The sequence below is a fragment of the Eptesicus fuscus genome, chromosome 2 (genome assembly GCF_027574615.1).
Source record: "Eptesicus fuscus isolate TK198812 chromosome 2, DD_ASM_mEF_20220401, whole genome shotgun sequence".
In the NCBI taxonomy this organism is placed as follows: domain Eukaryota; kingdom Metazoa; phylum Chordata; class Mammalia; order Chiroptera; family Vespertilionidae; genus Eptesicus; species Eptesicus fuscus.
Genome location: NC_072474.1, coordinates 14,918,634 through 14,936,965, shown reverse-complemented (window position 1 = coordinate 14,936,965; position 18,332 = coordinate 14,918,634). Strand labels below are relative to the sequence as shown.

The following is an 18,332-nucleotide window of genomic DNA, read 5'->3' as shown; positions in this document are numbered from 1 at the left end:
GACTTCTTAAAACATCAATATTTATTTCGGGAGAATATTAGTTTTTATATAATATAGAAAAAAGATATCACATTCAATTTCTAATAATAGTATTCAGAGAGGAGAGCCCTATACAAGTTCATACAATCTCAATATTTTTCTCCCTTCAACCCAGCTTCCACTGATTACTACTGTATATCTGTAACACTGTCCTTGTAGTATTAAAACACGTATGTGAGAAACTTTAATCTCTTCTATAGAGGATCAAACAGCCTTGAGACTACATTCCCATAACTAGAAAACCAGACAAAAACTATGACACAACTGTTTTCAAACACTTCAATAAACAATATATTCTGTGATCCCTGAAAGAGGGGAAAAAAAGGACAACTATAATTGCCTGAGAAAATGGCCTGGAGAGTTTCCAGGCTGCATTACAGGGTGGGGGAACCAAAAAAGAGTACAGTAGTCTCCCTGAGTTGAAGCGACAGATTTTGGGGAGCCCAAAGTGGGTAGAATTTGCAGGGCAAAATACCAGAGATAAGGAAGCTGCAGAGAGAGTGTGCCACAAACTTGCAGAAGGAATTGCTAAGACATTACCCAAGTCTTTGGTGGAGTAACAATCTGCACATGTGTGGGGTGAAACTGCACAAGGCTGGAGAAAGTACCACTGGAAAATATTAGAGCACACACACAGTGGTGGGAAGAGTTTATGTTCCCACTGCCAAACTTAAGAGATATTACGATACAGGGCATTGGGTGGGGTTCTCAGAAAAGCCATGTCGTAGTAGTGGAGATTAGTTAGCCCTAGATAAAGGGTATAAGCCCTGACCAAGCTTAAAAGCAAAGTTCCAAAGGATCAAACTGACTTCACATAAATTATGTGTCAGATCAAAGCCCAACTCTCTTTAAAGGAATAAAAATAATTAAAAAATACAGGACTCAACAATGTAAAAAATAACAATGTTTGGCATCCAAAATTACCAAACATAAAGAAAAAAGAAAAATGACTAACAACTAGGAAAAAATGAATCAACAGAAGTATCTAGAAATGACAGATGAAGAAATTAGCAAGCAAGGAACTTAAACCAACTTTTAAAAATACTAGTGGCCTGGTGCACGAAATTCGTGCACATTAAAAGGGAATTAATTAGAGGACATATTTTAATATTGCTATTTGTCCTTTCCCTATAATAGAAGTGTCAGAGATGAAAGAAAATTAGTAAAATATATATGAAAAGTGTCAGAGATTAAAGAAAATTAGTAAAATATATATGAAAATCTCCCTCCTGTCAGAATCTGGGGCATGCCGTGGGACCCAGAGTCAAGTCCCTGCCCACCTGCGCCTCAAAATTGCGCGAGATCCAGACCCAGCCGGCCCCACCCCCCGTCAAGCCCCACAGGGCGGAGGGGCACAGCCTCAGGTCCTCTATCAAGCCCCGCTGGCCTAGCCGAGAGGATCATTTACATATTAGCTCTTTATTATACAGGATACTCCATAATATTACCCATCAATAAAAAAGCATATGTGGATAGGAATGGGAAAAGCAAAATGGTCTTTATTTGTCAATTATTTGATCATTTACACAAAAAATTCTAAGGAATCTTTAAAAAAGCTGTTAGAACTAGTAAGTTAGTTTATTAATTAGTAAGGTCACAGGATACAAGATCAATATATAAAAATCAATTGTCTTCTATACACCAGCAATGAACATCTGGGAAAACTGAAATTTAAAAAACAGTATTATTGCCTGGCTGGTGTGACTTATGGTTGAACATTAACCTATAAGCCAGGAGGTCAAGATTCGATTCCCATTCAGGACACATGCCTGGGTTGAGGTTTTGGTCCCCAGCAGGGGCATGCAGGAGGCAGCCAATCAATGATTCTCTCTCATTATTGATGTTTCTATCTCTCCCTCTCCATTTATCTCTGAAATCAATACAAATATATTTAAAGAAACAAAAGCAGTACTATTTACAATAGCATCAAAAATATAAAATAGGAATAAATCTGATAACAGTACACTGAAAACTATAAAACATTGCTCAGGGAAATCAAAGACCTAAATAAATGGAGAAATATACTACATTTGTTCATCGGAAGACTACTAACATGCTGGAATATTGTTAACATGGTGGTTTTTCCCAAACTATCAACAGATTCAACGCAATCCCGATCAAAATCCAGCAGGCTATTTCTAAAATTTATAAGAAAAAGCAAGGGGGGGGGGCAGAAAAAAAAGAAAAAGAAAAGAGTTAGAATAGCCAAAACAATTTAGAAACAGATTATAGACAGGTTGGTAGTAGCTTAAGCAAAGATTCAGGGATCAATGGAACAGAACAGAGACTACATCCATGCATATATGGTCATTGTATCCACATAATGTTTATTTTTGTATAAGACAATGATACATATAATGAAAATCAGCAACTGTGACAAATTTGGAAAGTCAATTCAATGTAAAAAAGGATAGTCTTTAAAAAATGGTGCTAGGACAACTGGATCCTTAGCTCACACAATCTACTTGAAATTGATTATACACCTAAATCTAACAGCTAAACTATAATACATACTGATTAAGAACATACAGGAGGAAATTTAAGTCTGATAATACTACGTGTTATAAGTATATAGAGTAATTAGAACTCTTATACATGTTGCTGAGAATGTTATTTAGTACAGACACTTTGAAACCAGTATGTAGCCTTTTCAGACTAGCTTCTTTCAGTTAGTAATATGCATTTAAGTTTCCTCCATGCCTTTTTGTGGCTTGATCATTTTTTAAAAACACTGAATAATATTCCACTGTCTGGCTACTTATCCACTCACCTACTGAAAAACATCTCGGTTGTTACCAATTTTCTCAGTTAAGAATGAAGCTGCTGTGAACATGTGCAGGGTTTTGTGTGGAGAAAATAATTTTTCAACTCTTTTGGGAGAATACCAAGGAGCACGATTTTTGGATCATATGGAGTAGGTTCAGTTTTGTAAGAAGCTGACAAACCGTCTTACAAAATGACTATCATTTTGCATTCACACCAGCAATGAATGCGAGTTCCTGTTGCTCCCTATCTTTGCCAGTATTTTGGCCATTCTACTAGATGTGTAGTGATGTCTGTTGTTTTAATTTGCATTTCCCTATGACATAAGTTGTGGAGCATCTTTTCAAATACATGTTTGCCACCTATATATCTACTTTGATGAAGATATATAGATGTCTGTTAAGGTCTTTGACCCACATTTTAATAGGGTTGTTTGCTTAATTATTGTTGAATTTTAGACTTTTTGTATATTTTGGTTAACAGTCCTTTAATCATGCATGTCTTTTGCAAATATTTTCTCCCAGTCTGTGGCTTCTCTTTTTATTTCTTGACAGTGTCCTTCACAGAGCTGAAAATTTTAATTTTAATGAAGTCCAGCTTATCAATTCTTCTTCTCAAGGACTGTGCCTTTGGTGTTGTATCTAAAAAGTCATTGTCAATCCCCAGATCATCTAGATTTTCTCCTATGTTATCTTCTAGGAGTTTTATAGCTTTGTACATTTAGGTTTGTTATCCAGTTTGAGCTAATTTTTGAAGGTCTGTGTCTAGATTAATTTTTTTCCCATGTGGATGCCCTGCTGTCCCAACACTGTTGAAAAGTCTATCATTTTTTCATTGTATTGCCTTTGCTCTGTTGTCAAATATCAGTTGATTATACTTATGTGGGTCTATTTCTGGGCTCTCTTAGAATCAGTGGTCACATATACACATAGCCTTTAACATTTTTTCTTTACTGTTTACATGCACAACCCATTTCTGTCAGTAACATTTTTCTTTTCAAATGATTTTAAGCATAAATTGGGGGAAGTGTGGGAGATGTGCTTCCCAATTGAGATTTAGTAGTACTGTCTTACAGAGACCACAGAAATGAAACACTAAATGCACACTGGGCTTAAAATGGGGAGAGGGGATTAAGTAGACTTATTGTGATCATTTTGCAACATACACCAGTAAGAAATCATTATCTTGTATATATGAAACTAATATAATATGTCAATTATACCTCAATTAAAAAAACTTACAAAAATACAACTAAAAAATCCCCAAACAAATGGGGGGAACTGATAGAATTTCTAAAAAAAAATGAGTAAATTACATATACTTTGAGTTTGTAGGAGGCTTAAAATATTCTACATAACTGAATGGCTAAAAAAAGAGTGTAAAAAATAATTTACCTCATGATACAATGTTAAAATGACTTCAAAAAAATAATTATTGTTGAAAGTATTACACATGTCCTCTATTTTCCCCATAAAATGACTTTTTTTGAGAGAGAGAAAAACAATGATGGATTGCCTCCTCTATGAGTCCTGACGAGGGATTGAAGCCGCAACCTAGGTATGTACCCTGACTGGGAATTGACCCCACAAACCTTTTGGTGTACCAACCAACTGAGACACCTGGCCAGGGAAAAATGACTTCTTTTTTTAAAGAGTAGTTTTAAGTTTACAACAAAATTGAGAGGAACTATTTACCCTATACCTCCACATGCATACCTTCCCCTATTATCAACATCACTCAGCAGAATGATATATATATTTTTTTTTTTTACCAAGGATGAACTTACACTGATAGATCATAATCATCCAAAGTACATAGTTTACCTCAGAATTCACTCCTAGTGTTGTATATTCTGTGGGTTTAGACCAATGTATAATGACATATAGCCATCATTATAATATCACACAAAGTTTTTCACTGGCCTAAAAATCCTCTGTGCTTTGCCTATTCAGATCTCCCCTCCCCATCCCTGGCAATCACTTTTCTTTCTTTTTTTAAAATCCTACTGGCAGTCCAATATTTTTCCATTGATTTTTAGAGAGAGTGGAAGGGAGGGGAAAGAGAAACAGCGACATGAGGGAGATACATCAATTGGTTGCCTCCTACACATGCCTCAACTGGGCCAAGGATTGAGCCCTTGACCAGAACCAAACGTTGGACCCTTCAGACCGCAGGCTAATGTTCTACCCACTGAGCCAAACCGGCTAGGGCGCCACTTATCTTTTTATTGTTTCCACAGTTTTGCTCTTTCTAGAATCTCATATAGTTGGAATTATTCAGTATTTAGCCTTTACAGATTGTCTTCTTTCAGGTAGAAATATGCATTTAAGGTTCCTCCATGTATTTTTTATCTCTTGCTAGCTCATTTCTTTTTAGCTCTGAATAATAATTCCACTGTCTGAATGTACCCAAGTTAATATATCCATTCACCTACTGAAGGACATCTTGGTTGTTTCCAATTCTGGCAATTATGAATAAAGTTGCTATAAATGTCTATATCAGGTTTTTGTTAGGACATATGTTTTCAAATACCAAGAAGCAAGAATGCTGGATTGTATTGTAAGAGTTATGTTTAATTTTGTAGGAAACTGCTAAATTATCTTTCATAGTGACTGTACTACTTTGCATTCCTTCCAGCAATTAATGAGAGTTCCTGTTGTTGTACATTTTGGCAGCATTTGATGTTGTCAGTGTTCTGGATTTTGACCTTTTAAGTAGGTGAATGGACTTTTGATGTGAAAAAATGCACAAGATATAATATTAATAGACAACCATACATAGATTATTATTCCTATTTTGCAAAAGGATGTATCACATTTTACCAGCGATTATCTCTGGTGAATTTTTTACTTTCTTCTGTATTTTGCAAATATTCTATTTTTACAAATACATACTAAGAAATTCAGACAAGAAATTTAAATTACCTTTACATAGCTTCTCACCTTTGTTAATAAGAACTTAATTTACATGAAAATCATTTAAAAATTAACCACCTGCATATTATTAAAATTTAACAAGTTTACATAAGGAGAATTCCTGAAAGATTTGTTTTAGTTCCAGCTATATAATATCTTTAATGTCCCAGCACTGTTAGAAACATGCCACTAAAGGACAATTTAACAAAAACTCTTTTTATTTGCAGCAATAGAATAGTAATCTTATTACAATATAACCAGTAATACACTCAGGAACTTTCTTTACAGATGTAATCATTGACATACTTTTGAAACTAGAATGATTTGTGGGATCATTCAACCTAACCATATCTCTTTATACATGAGAAATTGAAGTGACTTGTGTAAGACTGCAATATAGTTAGCGCAGAACTATTTAAAGGATTCTGACTTCCACTTAGTTCATGCTGTTTCTTATAATTAAACTGTGTCATAGAATACAACGGTCTTATTGAAAGTTATTAGAAAAATTAAAAGTGGCAATAATATTTTAGAGTAGTATCTGATAGACATTTGTGGAAAAAATTTCAGTTACTTATTTTTCCATTCAAAATGAAATTTTACTTATGAAGTGATATAAAAAATAGTAATTATTTTAAAACTTAGGGGAAAAAACCTGGCAACTCAAGGGCAACTTTTAAATATATTATGTTGAAATTAGATTTCAGATCTTAGTGAAGCTAGGGAGACTGCATATAGCCCCCAGGGGTTTCATTATTGTTTCAGATGACAAAAATGGACTGAAAAGAACATTGAGGCAACAACACTAGAATAGAATCTACTGAACCATGGCAATAAATAGATGTCTCATTTTGAGGCCAGGAGACTATATCCACAACAAGGGAATTATGCCACATAATCCTTTTATTTAAAGATGATATCTGTGATCTGAGTTTTAGTTACTTAGGGAGTTTATTCATTCATTTATTTATTGTTGAGTCAGCAAGTGAACTGAAGAAGCAAACATGGTTCTTTTCTGCACAATGCCCACCATGCGACTGTTCAAAAAGCATGAACAAACACATACTGGGAAACATTACAGTTGGTTAAACCGTTTTTCTTTCATTTTAATTCTTCAAATTAATTTAGCTCCGTTCCTATGGTAACATTAATAGGATACAACCTACTTACTAGTCCCTTTGCAAATCCTAAAATGTGTTTGATAATCAATCTTTCTAAAACATGCAAAAGGCCATAGTATTGCCAGAAAATAATGAATTCTTCAACTTAATTGCATTCTTCTTTAACCCTATTTTTAAAATCCTAAGTTCCAGATACAGAGCTAATCAGATCATTAAGTACTTATAACTTAGCCTACAAGCTGCTTGCTCTCCTATTCTCTACTCATCTGATTATTAAAATATACACTGTGTGCTAATGATGTGAAAGGTTATGTTGGTTATATTTCAAGTGCACATGAGTTTATACTCTTGGAGTGGAAATAAAGTTTTAAAAAAGACTAATTTTTAAAAAAATCAGGTGAGACTAAGGAATTACTGATAACTGTGTTAAGTGTATGAATGGCATTGTTGCTATATATAAAAATGCCTACAACTTTCAGAGCCTTACCCTGAAGTATGTAGTGTAAAATGATACCAATATCTTGGATTTGTTTTAAAATACTTAAAAGAAAAGAAAGCTAATATGAAAAAATCCTTAAATGATTGAAACTAAGAGATAGGGTTATTGTGTCTAGTTTTTATGTTTGAAAATTGCATTAAAAAAGTAGGAAAAAAGGCAGTTATTTATCTAATTGTGTAAGTTCATTTAACTACTCTGTGCCTCAGTTTCATTATCTGTAAAATAATAGTGCCTACATAATACAGTTGATGAATACTGCTGTTTCTCCACTAAAATTAGCTTAGGATTTCATTTATTTTAAAAATATTTTTATTAGATGTTTTTATTGATTTTAGAGAGAGGGGGAAGGGAGAAGGAGGGAGAAAGAGACTGAGAGAGGCGAAAAGAGAGAGACAAAAAGAGAAACATCAATTGGTTGCCTCCTGATCCAAGAATCTAACTGGACTAACCTTTTGGTACATGGGACAATGCTCCACCCACTCAACCTACTGAGCCACACCAACCAGGGCCTAGCTTAGGATTTTAAGGGCTGTCAATTACACACCTACTCAGATCCCTTCAGTACTGCAATAGGAATAGACGTTACCCAGTCCCATGACCCTGGTGGTGATTCTAATAGGATTCTTGTGTGGAGAGGGTGTATGGCTTAAGAAGGTGGGTCTAAGCTATAGAAGATCTAAGTCTTTTACCTCAGGTGACCACCTTTCTTCTTTGCCTTGATTCTAAAAGTGTCCTTTTGAAGTTTCTGAGAGAGTCTTTTTTTGAAATTACTAGCCACATATGAATAACAAACCAGGTTAAAAGGCAGTTTAATCTTGTCCTTCACTTCCTCTCTTTTCCTTGTCCACTTAAGAGAGTTAATAGAAGAGTACAAATTTTGAGTGGGCAGAAAAACAGAGTTATCTAGGCCTAGTTGTACAGGTGATGAAACCAGTGGTATGGGGGCAAAAAGAAGGAAGAATCTTTGTGCAGACTACCATTTGCTTCTTCCTTTCTACTTAGTCTCATCATCTTGAACCTATAGCTCATGTTAGGGCCAGACTTAGGGAAATTCCAAGTAGTAATGGATTTATATGAAGGAGAAAAGAGAAAGAGGAGAAAACAGAGAAAGGAAAATCCCAAGTCACTGCAGCAAGGAAGACCAGGAAGTTTATGGGGCAATTCAACAGACTGATTCAAATTTATGTAAGGCCCATATGAATAGGGCATTGCTTGAAAGTACTTGGTGGTAAAGGAGCTAAATACCAAACGCGAGCCATGTTTGCAGAAAATAAATTGTATCCAAATCCTAGGTACCTATTTTTCTTAAAGAGAAGGCAAATCATTAACACAAAAGGAAAACAAAATGAATAAAAACAGCTAAAGGAAAAGTATTTTTAGACATATTTAGGGAGTAGTCATTAAAAGGGCACTGTAATGTTAGCTGAACAATAACATCTATTCTTTTATACTCACACTAGAGGCCTGGTGCTCAACATCGGTGCACTTGGGGAGGAGGCCTCTCAGCTCAGCCTTCACCCTCGTGCAGTTCAGGACCCCTCGGGGATATCTGCCTGCCAGCTTAGGCCCCTGAGGGGAGCGGGCCTAAACCAACAGTCGAACATCCCCCAAGAGGTCCTTAGTGCTGCCGCTCGGAGGTGGGAGAAGCTCCCACCACCGCTACGCTCATCAGCCGTGAGCCCGGCTGCTGGCTTAGCAGCGCACTGATCGCCAGGGGGCAGCTCCTGAATTGAGCATCTGCATCCCGGTCATTCCACCATTCGATCAATTTGCATATTAGGTTTTTATTATATAGGATTCCACTTCTAAAAGGCCTCCAGATAAAAATACAGAATCAGATTAATGCACTCATCACTTTCATTGCTCTCATCCAAAGTCTCTTGCCTGGATTACTGCAACAGCCTCCCAACTTGGCTTGTTGCTTCTACCCTTGTCTTGCTACAAACTAGTCCCAACATAGCAGCTAGAACATTCCTTTAGAAATACTAGATCATGTTACTCCTCAACTCAAAACCTTTTCCTGGCCCCTTAACCTCATTCAGAGTAAAAGTCAAATTCTTACAAGAGCTCAATAAGGTCTTACTGATTTCCACATCACTTTTTCTTCTTAGTGGTTGACCTCTTTCTTGAACATTTATTTCATTGTTCTCTGTGATATACTTAAGTATGCATAGTCCCACTATATGACCACTCTTCCATTACTGCTCCTCCCCTCAGGAATCACTCTCCAAAGAGACACCTGGCTTATACTCCCTTCCTTTCCTTCACATACTACTTCTTTCCTTAAGTTCCCTATTTTACACAATAACACTCTTTTGCACCTCCACCATTCCTATCTCCCCTCAGTGCTTCATTTTGCTTCATGCATGTATTACCAACTGTGATACTACATATTTTTGTCTTTTTTCCCATTAGAACAAGCTCTATGATGACAAGGCTTTTTGATTTCTGCTGTATCCCCAGCTGCTAGAAGAGGGCCTGGCATTCAGTAAATATTTGTTGAATGTTGTATTTACCTTAGTGCATGTCAAAAACTAGGGTCTGTTTAGCTATATCTCACACATCACAAATTTAGGGTGCAGACCAGTTTTCAGGTACATTATACACTTGGAATTCCTCTAAAAATAACAATCGCCCAGAAAAAATAAAATTATTTCCTCAAAACCTATGATTTGTACTTATCTTTCAACCAGTTTTAGTATGCATATTAAAAAAATAATTAAATATGTATATTAAACATCCATTAAAAAGAGATATCTTATTTTTTTAACTTAAGAATTTCCCTATGAATTAAACCACCATCACAATTTTTTATCACAATTTTTGATAACCTTTTATAAAAATCTACATATACAGATTTAGTGGGTTTGAGCAATTTTGCAAAACCAGTCTTAACTACCTATGAACCTAAGAATTAATCCTTAAGTTATAATTGCAGAGGGCTAAAAACCTTTTATCTTTTTATGGTATTTCTGTTGGACTGTTTAGTACAACTGAGGATTCTTGATCATAATATCTTGTGTAGTTAAAAATTGGGGAACTTTATCTGTGGCAGCAACTTCAGTAAGTTTTCTTTCATTTCAGAGGATCCAAAATTATTTCATGTAATAAAGTAGTACTAGTGCCAAAATGCCAAAAACAGCCACCTTAAATTGGAGTTAATACAGCTAAGACTAATTAACTATGGAAAAGGAAAATCCGTAAGAACTTGATACTTTAAAATGATGCTCTTAAAAAGGTTAAAACGTTCTACAATGTTGTAAAGTAGCTCATAAAATGCAATATTTTCCTTTTTTTAAATAGATAAAAGCTAAACTAAACTACATCACTGCATGAAATTTTTTTCAGGTCAATTCTATTCTTTTTAGTTCATATTTAATATCAAGTGTGTTTATATCCACATAATAATTTGATAACATATTTCCTCCTCGCCAGGCCAGCATGGCTCAGTGGTTGAGCATCGACTTATGAACCAGGAGGTTAGGGTTCGAGTCCCAATCAGTGCATATGCCTGGGTTGTGGTCTCATTCCCAGTGTGGGGCGTGCAGGAGGCAGCTGATCAATGATTCCCTCTTATCATTGATGTTTCTCTTCCCTTCCCCCTCTCTGAAATTAATAAAAATATATATTAAAAAATAAAAACAAAAAACAAACATATTACCAGAAACAAGGAGGCATCGATCGGACTATCGGGCCTCAGAGGGGGTATAGGGGAGGTTGGGAGGAGGGGGGAGAGATCAACCAAAGGACTTGTGTGCATGCATATGAGCCTATCCAACGGTTAAGTTCAACAGGGGGTTGGGGCATCCGTGGGGAGGGGTGTGGGATGGGAATGGGGGGATGAGGACAAATATGTGACACCTTAATCAATAAAGAAATTAAAAAACAAAAAAACAAAAAACAAAAAACAAACATATTTCCTCCTCTCACAGATAATAATAACCACAACCAAATCAAACTTTTTACAGAAATGTTGTCAATAAACCTTTGTCATAATGGAAACGCTCTATTCTATGCTGTCCAATATGGTAGCCACTATCCACATATGACTATTGCACTTGAAATGTGGCTAGTGTGACTAACTAAAACTTTAATTACTCAACAAATTAAATAGCTATATGTGGCTATGCTCGGCTAGCGAGTCTCAGTGGAATGAGTGTCGTCCCATGCACCAAGAGGTCACTGGTTCAATTCCCAGTCAGGGTCCATGCCTGGGTTGCAGGCTTGATCCCCAGTAGGGGGTGTGCAGGAGGCAGCTGCTCCATGTTTCTAGTTCTCCCTCACCCTTCCTCTCTCTAAAAAAAAAAAAATAAAAAATAAAAATCTATATCTTGCTAGTGGCTACCATATTAGCACAACTTTATAGAGACCAGAAATAAGTTACCAGCCTATAATAGCATTCCTTAATAGCTTTTTTATGATCCATTAAACTAAAAGCAATTTCTCAGAATTTGCTTTACAAATTCATTTACCCAATTACCATCTCAATTACTATCACCCTCAAATCCCAGAGATTATACAAAAAAGATTAAAAAAAATAAGGTTGACATACAAAATTTTAAAAAATAAGATGGACATGTAAAATTGCTAGACAACATGCTATTAAAAGATAATTTTAACAGTGCTAAGAACAAGAAAACGGAAGCTTACAGAGAAATAATAAAAAAACATGATTCTTTCTTTTTTAAAATCCTCACCTGAGGATATGATTTTTATTGATTTTAGACACAGAGGAAGGAAAAGAGAGATAAATACTAATGTGAGAGAGAAACATTCATTGGTTGCCTCCCATATGCACCCTATTGGAGAATGAACCTACGACCTATGTACATACCCTGACCAGAACCGAACCCTCCCCCTTTTGGTATACAGGACAATGCTCCAACCCACCGAGCCACCTGGCCAGGGCCCTTCCGTTTTTTTAAATCTACATCCAAGCAGCAAGTCCTCTTGGCTCTACTTCCAAAATATATTTCAAATCTATCCACTTTCCTTCATTTCAACTGTTTCCATCATCTCCTGACTAGATTATTGCAACAACTTTCCAACCAGTCTTCCTATTTCCTCTCTTGTGCCATTTAAAAAAAACAATTTTTTAAAAGTGATTTCAAAGAGGAAGGGAGAATAGATAGAAACATCAATGATGAGAGAGAATCACTGACCGGCTGCCCCCTGCACGGCTCACACTGGGGATCAAGCCCACAACCTGGGCATGAGCCCTGACGGGGAATCGAACCCTGACCTCCTGGTTCATAGGTTGATGCTCAACCACTGAGTCACGCCAGCTGGGCTCTTGTGCCCTCTTATAAATAATTCATTACACAGCAACCTGTGATTGTCTTAAAATGCAAATTAGATTACATTTTTCCTGTCCTTAATATTTTTTCAATCAACTAATTATTCTATTCTTAGAATATAGTCTTACCCTCATTTGCATGGTACTTTCCTATAGGCCAAAAATTTGTCTGGCCTAAGGCCTTAGTGCTTACCTTTTTTTTTTTCTTTTCAGTTTGGAATGCTATTTGCTTAGATCTTCAGATGGGTGACTCTTATTACTCGAGTTGCAGTTCAAGAAAGGTTTTCCCTCACCCTCCATCTAATATTACATACGTAGTCTTTTATTTTCAGACTAGAGGCCCAACGCACGAAGGTCTGTGCAAGAATGGGCCTTCCTTCCCATGGCGGCTGGCACTGCCTTCGCTCTGGCCTGAGCTGTCTTTCCGCTCCAGCCCAGAGCTGCCTTTCTGCCTTCCCATGCTGCCCAAAGGCCCAGAGTGGCTGGAGTGGAGCAGAATGTCCCGCCCCTGGCCACTAGGCACCTGCATATGCAAATTAACCTGCCATCTTTGTTGGGTTAATTTGCATACTCACTCCTGATTGGATGGTGGGCGTCGCAAAGGTACAATTAGCATGCCACTCTTTTATTTATTTTCAGATTTCCACAAATGAAATAAACTTTCTTTCATTTACTTGTTTCTATCGGCCTTTCCCCTCCAGAATATTGACTCTATGGGAACAAGAAGCTTCTCTTCACTGCTTGGCACATAGTAAGCTCTCAATATTTGGAGGATGAAAAACAGATTTTTTAAAAATAACTATTATCTTAGGTCCTATATAAACTGATCTTGGGTAAACTCAGCACAGCCTAGAAGCATAAAACTTGTGACCTGGTAGGTTTTTTCTTTTATTCATTCTTACCTAAGGGTATTTTTTCCATTAATTTTTAGAGAGAGTTGAAGGGAGGGAGGGGGATAGAGAAGGAAGGAGAGAAGGAGACAGAGAGAGAGAGATAGATGTGAGAGAGACACACATTGATTGCTTGCCTCCTGAAGGAGTGCGGAGGGGCGCCAGGGATCAAACCTAAAATCCAGGTATGTGTCCTTGACTGGGCAATCAAACCCTTGACTCTGGGCTGAGGGCTGATGCTGTAACCACTGAACAAAACGGCCAGGGTATGACCTGGTAGGTTTTATACCCCCCTTTTCTACTAATAAAATGGCAGAAATCCTAAAACAAAAGCACTGTAAATTTAACTCAGAAATATAAAGAATAATGTCAAATGTTCATTCTTCTCATTAGTTAATTACATTTCATGTTTTTAGAGAACCAAAAAACAGTAAATGAAGTTGTTTTGGGTCTTCAGTGAGCCTCAGTATACAGTTTAAGTGATTATGGAAGGAAATAAGAAGAGGCTTTACCAGAGTAAAAACTAAAAAACTTGGTTTAAAACATTTTCAAATTTGTAATAATTTAAAGAAAACTAGTCCCATTTATGTTTTTAGCATTCATATTAATACTTCCAATATTACTAGAGTACTTCAAGACATTTTCAAAAATAAAGATGAGACTAACTTACTTCCAAACATAAATTTAAAAACCTTTGAAATAGCGTTAGTAGTAATACATGTAATGACACTACACTTTAAGTTTGGATACACAACATAGCACCATCCCTATAGTAAATGACAAAGCCTTAAAATCAGGAATGACAGTGTATAGAAATGATAGCTAACCCAAAAGGACAGGTATAGGGTGGTCTCATAGACAGGTAGATTGGGATGCTAATAAAAGTGGAAAGTATACGTTTACTTGTCAATTATACCTTAATAAGGCTGGAAAAAAAAAGTGATGGGGGAGGAAGGGAGGGAGAGAAAAATTAAACACCAAAGGGAAGAAAATGTCTATGTAATGTTACCCACCCATCAAACTAACAAACCAGTTCTTAAAACACTAAGAGAAACTAGGCACTGTGCAAGACTTGTTCTTAGACCAAAGGCACACTTTTTTGGATGGTGGCTCAGAAGTGCTATCGTATCTCCGAACATGAAAATCTAACTGGTATTGGCTGAATTCACCCCCACTCTTGATCTCATCAGTTGTTAAGTGCTCACAGATTGAATCCTTTCAACTTCAGGGTCAGTTGGTCCTCTAGCCATGCATTTGACTCTGTCAAAGAGTTTCCAGTCTGATCAAGGCCTCAGAAAGCCTTTCTTGCCACATAAAATGAAAGTAAGGAAATGGAATCGTTTGTGAAGAGCTAGGGAAATACACAGGCCACTGGAATATTGGAGCCATGCTCAGATACAACTTGGAGCAATATGTTTACCTTGCCCACTTTTGATTCAGACAAAAGCATGGATTCATGGAACAGACATGTGGGTGCCTGAGGGGAGGGAGAGTGGGGTGACTGGATAAAAAAGGTGAAGGGATTAGCATATATATATTCGGTTTAGCATTAAACCAGGACCTTCTCAATCCTGTTCAACATACTGTATTTATTGATAAAGTAAAGACACTGCTCTTGGAGAAAAACAATGCTTGACATAGTCAAGTGTCAGTTTTCTTTCTAATAGTAGCCCTCCTGCCTAATGCACAGGGTCACTGAAAGGATCAACTAAGATAGTGAATGTGAAAGTACCTGGGACCTGCTCAACTATTATTACTATGTATGTTGCTCCTTCGACCTTTTGAACTTTCTTCCAACTCATAGTTTAATTGTAAGGTTAGAATATCCAAATACATAAAATAAAAATTAATGGGATTATGGAGAGGGCAATAGATAACAGAAATAGTAATACTTATTAGGAAAATCAGAACATAGAACATAAAAAGTTAGTCCTAGAATTACAGTCAAGTCCTAATGTAAAAGGAGGACAGTTACATTCGTGCTGAAACCTCTGCAGACATCGGCCAATTCGCCCAACACAGGCAACCACCATGCTGGACTGTGCTTGCAGGTGAATCACGCGGGACAAGTTGAGTCCGGAGGTGCATGGGGAAGGACTTCCAATCCCGATGACCAGGCTCTTCCCCAAACCCTAGGTTTAACAAGCACTTCTTCCACCACTCTTTGTGCCTGGCCCAGTTAATCAAAACCACTCCCAGCCAGAAAGTGGCTGTCTAAGATTTCTTTTAGTAATTTAGAGTCTTGTAATGATGACACCAGTAGCATATTGCCTCCCCCGCGCCCCCCGCCCCCCGGTCTATCTGCTTTGAATGGACAGGTACAGAGTCAGAAAAACCGAGTTATGTTTTTATTTCTCCCCAAACTCACACGTCTTATTCTCCAAGCTTTCCTATCAGTAAAAGGAGTAATGCCGGCGCCTGTCGGCTCCATCGCACCACCAAGGAGAAGATGAATGAGACACTGCCTGGAAGGCGCCAGGAGTGAGGTCTGATACACACCAAGTACATCCCGGTTTATAAAGTAGCAATGAGGACTCCCGTTCTGCCTTCCGGCCTCAATCAAGTCGCCGGGTTAGAAGGGACACCCCCGGCCACCGAAGAAAGCGACACCGAAGTGGGCCAAGCATACCCTCACTGAATCTATTTCTGGGTGAGAGGAAGGAGGCGACTCCGAGCCCCGCGGTGGGGGAGGGGGAGGGGGAGGGGGGAGGGGAGGGGGGTGGTGGCGGCGGCGGAGGGGCCGGGGCGAGCCTACCTGTTGTTCCGGATGCTGACCAGCACGCACAGCACCAGCTCCAAGTAGGTGCGCAGCACCTCCAGCCAACGGGTGGAGAGCTGCAGGGCCTCGACTTCTTCGCCGCCGGTCCCGGGGTCCGCGCCGCCTCCGCCTCCGCCTCCGCCGCCCGGACCGCCGCCTCCGCTCAGGTAATTCTCGGCGGCGAACTCAACGCGCAGCTCCCGCACGAACCAGCCGCACTTGCGCATGAGGAACTCGAGCCGAGGCTGCTCCGCCGGTGAGACCCGGAGGCAGACGCGGAGCTGCGGCCAGAGAGCCGGGTAGAAGAGGCACTCGCGCCAGTGCGAGCAGGAGGCCGAGGCCCGCAGTCGGTCGGGCGCCGGCAGGAAGGAGAAGATGTGCACGATCAGCTCGCTGGGCAGCGACGCGGCCCCCGCCGCCTGCCCGCACAGAGCCATCCGGCCGCGCCGCCGGCCGCCGGCCCCCGGCCGCCCCCGCAGGCCCCGGAGCAGCCCCCGCAGCCGTCGCAGCTGCTGCAGCCGCAGCCACTGCCGCCGCCGCCACCGCGCCGCCCGGGCGGCCCCGGCTCGGGTTCGAGCTCCCGGCGGTCGGGGCTGCGGCACTGACAAGAACAACAACATCAATGACAAGGAAGAAGGGGGCGGAACCGTCGTGGGTCTCGGCGGAACCAAGTGCAGCTCAAGTGGCGGAGAGGGGGCAAGGCCTCTGCGGGGGTGGCGCCGGAGAACCAGCCGCTCGCCTCTCAACCTTTACTCACAGCCTCCGAGGCCTGCACACCCAGTTCCTTCAAAACCGTCGTCTGGCCGGTTTCAGGGCCCGGAAGCGGCAGGACTTATTGTAAGGAAACCGCGGCCCTCCCTGCGCCTGGAGGCGGAGGCAGAGCAGTGGTAGGAGCTTAGTTTGACGTCGTCTGTGGTGGGAGGAGCCCGACGCTGGTGGGAGCGACTTCCGGAAGGAGGAAGCGCCCTGCAGCCGGTAGGGAGGGAGACGCGGCACGTGACCCCTGACGCACGCTGGCGGCGGGCGGGGCGGGAAGCGAGCGCTCTGCGCGCCCCCTGCCGTCCGGCGGCGGATGCGGCTCCCGTCACCTGAGGCGTTCAGGCGGCGGAAGTCGCGGAGCTCGTGTTAGTGCGAGGGTCCTGACGCGTTTCTCACACAGTTGCTCAGTTGCGAGGCCGAAGAGTCCGAGCTGCAGTGCCAGCCTGCAGGGTCTTTCTCAGTCGGCTCACCGGCCAGAGTATTTTTAAGTTGCCCCGCGAGAGAGCCACTCACGAGGGGGACCGCACGCACTCGAGTGCAACCCCCGACGGGCTGCGTCGGAAGAGAAGCGCGGGGTGGGGCCGCCGCGCTGCGTGTCCGGAGCCGCGGGTGGACCTTCCCCGGGTCGGACCGAGGGATAGACTGGGCGCACACCCGGTGTGAGGGGCGGAGTGAGGACAGCGCCGCCCTGTGGGTTCAGGGCGGGAGGAGGGGGGGAGGCAAATGAATGGGCTGCTTGACCGTGTCCCAGGGTCTGAGGGAGGCTGTCGGTTCCCAGTTCTGAGATGGAGGGGGCCCTAGCTGAAATGAAACTGGTGGTTATAGCAAGCGTTTCCTTCCGCTTGAGGAAAGGACTTTCCAGGGAGTGCCCCTAACCTCATCACAACTTGGGAAGTGGTTAACTGGTTGTAATGGGCGGCGAAGTCAGAGAGGAATAGGACTTTAGGTAACAATTGAGGATTGTTTTAGTGAGGCTGCCGCTTCAAAGCCTCTGCCGTTAGGTATTTTTAGTTCTTTGAGAACAAGGCTCTCTGTTCATGCCGCTTTGATGCATTTTGGTACCTTGTGCATGACCACGTTGCCAACAATATTGTGTTGTTAACCTTTGAGTTCTCCTTGGTTCAGTACCTGTTTTACAAAAAAGGTAACATTCATGGTAGGTCACTTCTCTGACCCTCTGACTGGAAGAGTTCTTTTGTTTGTTTAATCGATTTCAGAGAGGAAGGGAGAGGGTGAGAGAGAAACCGCAATGAAGGGAGAGAATCTTTGATCAGCTGTCCATGCAATGCCCC

At 40.4% G+C, this 18,332-nt stretch overlaps 1 protein-coding gene across 2 annotated transcripts in view; it reads right to left on the bottom strand.

Moving 5' to 3' along the window:
• FBXO33 (F-box protein 33) overlaps positions 1-17,193 on the bottom strand; it is a 29,077-nt gene extending 11,884 nt beyond the window's left edge. For both annotated transcript variants that reach the window (XM_054725517.1, XM_054725520.1), the window contains exon 1: positions 16,279-17,193. In XM_054725517.1, coding sequence (XP_054581492.1) covers positions 16,279-16,901 — 623 coding nt within the window. In that variant the 5' untranslated portion in view covers positions 16,902-17,193. The remainder of the gene's footprint in view (positions 1-16,278) is intronic.
• Between the last annotated feature and the right edge of the window lie 1,139 nt (positions 17,194-18,332).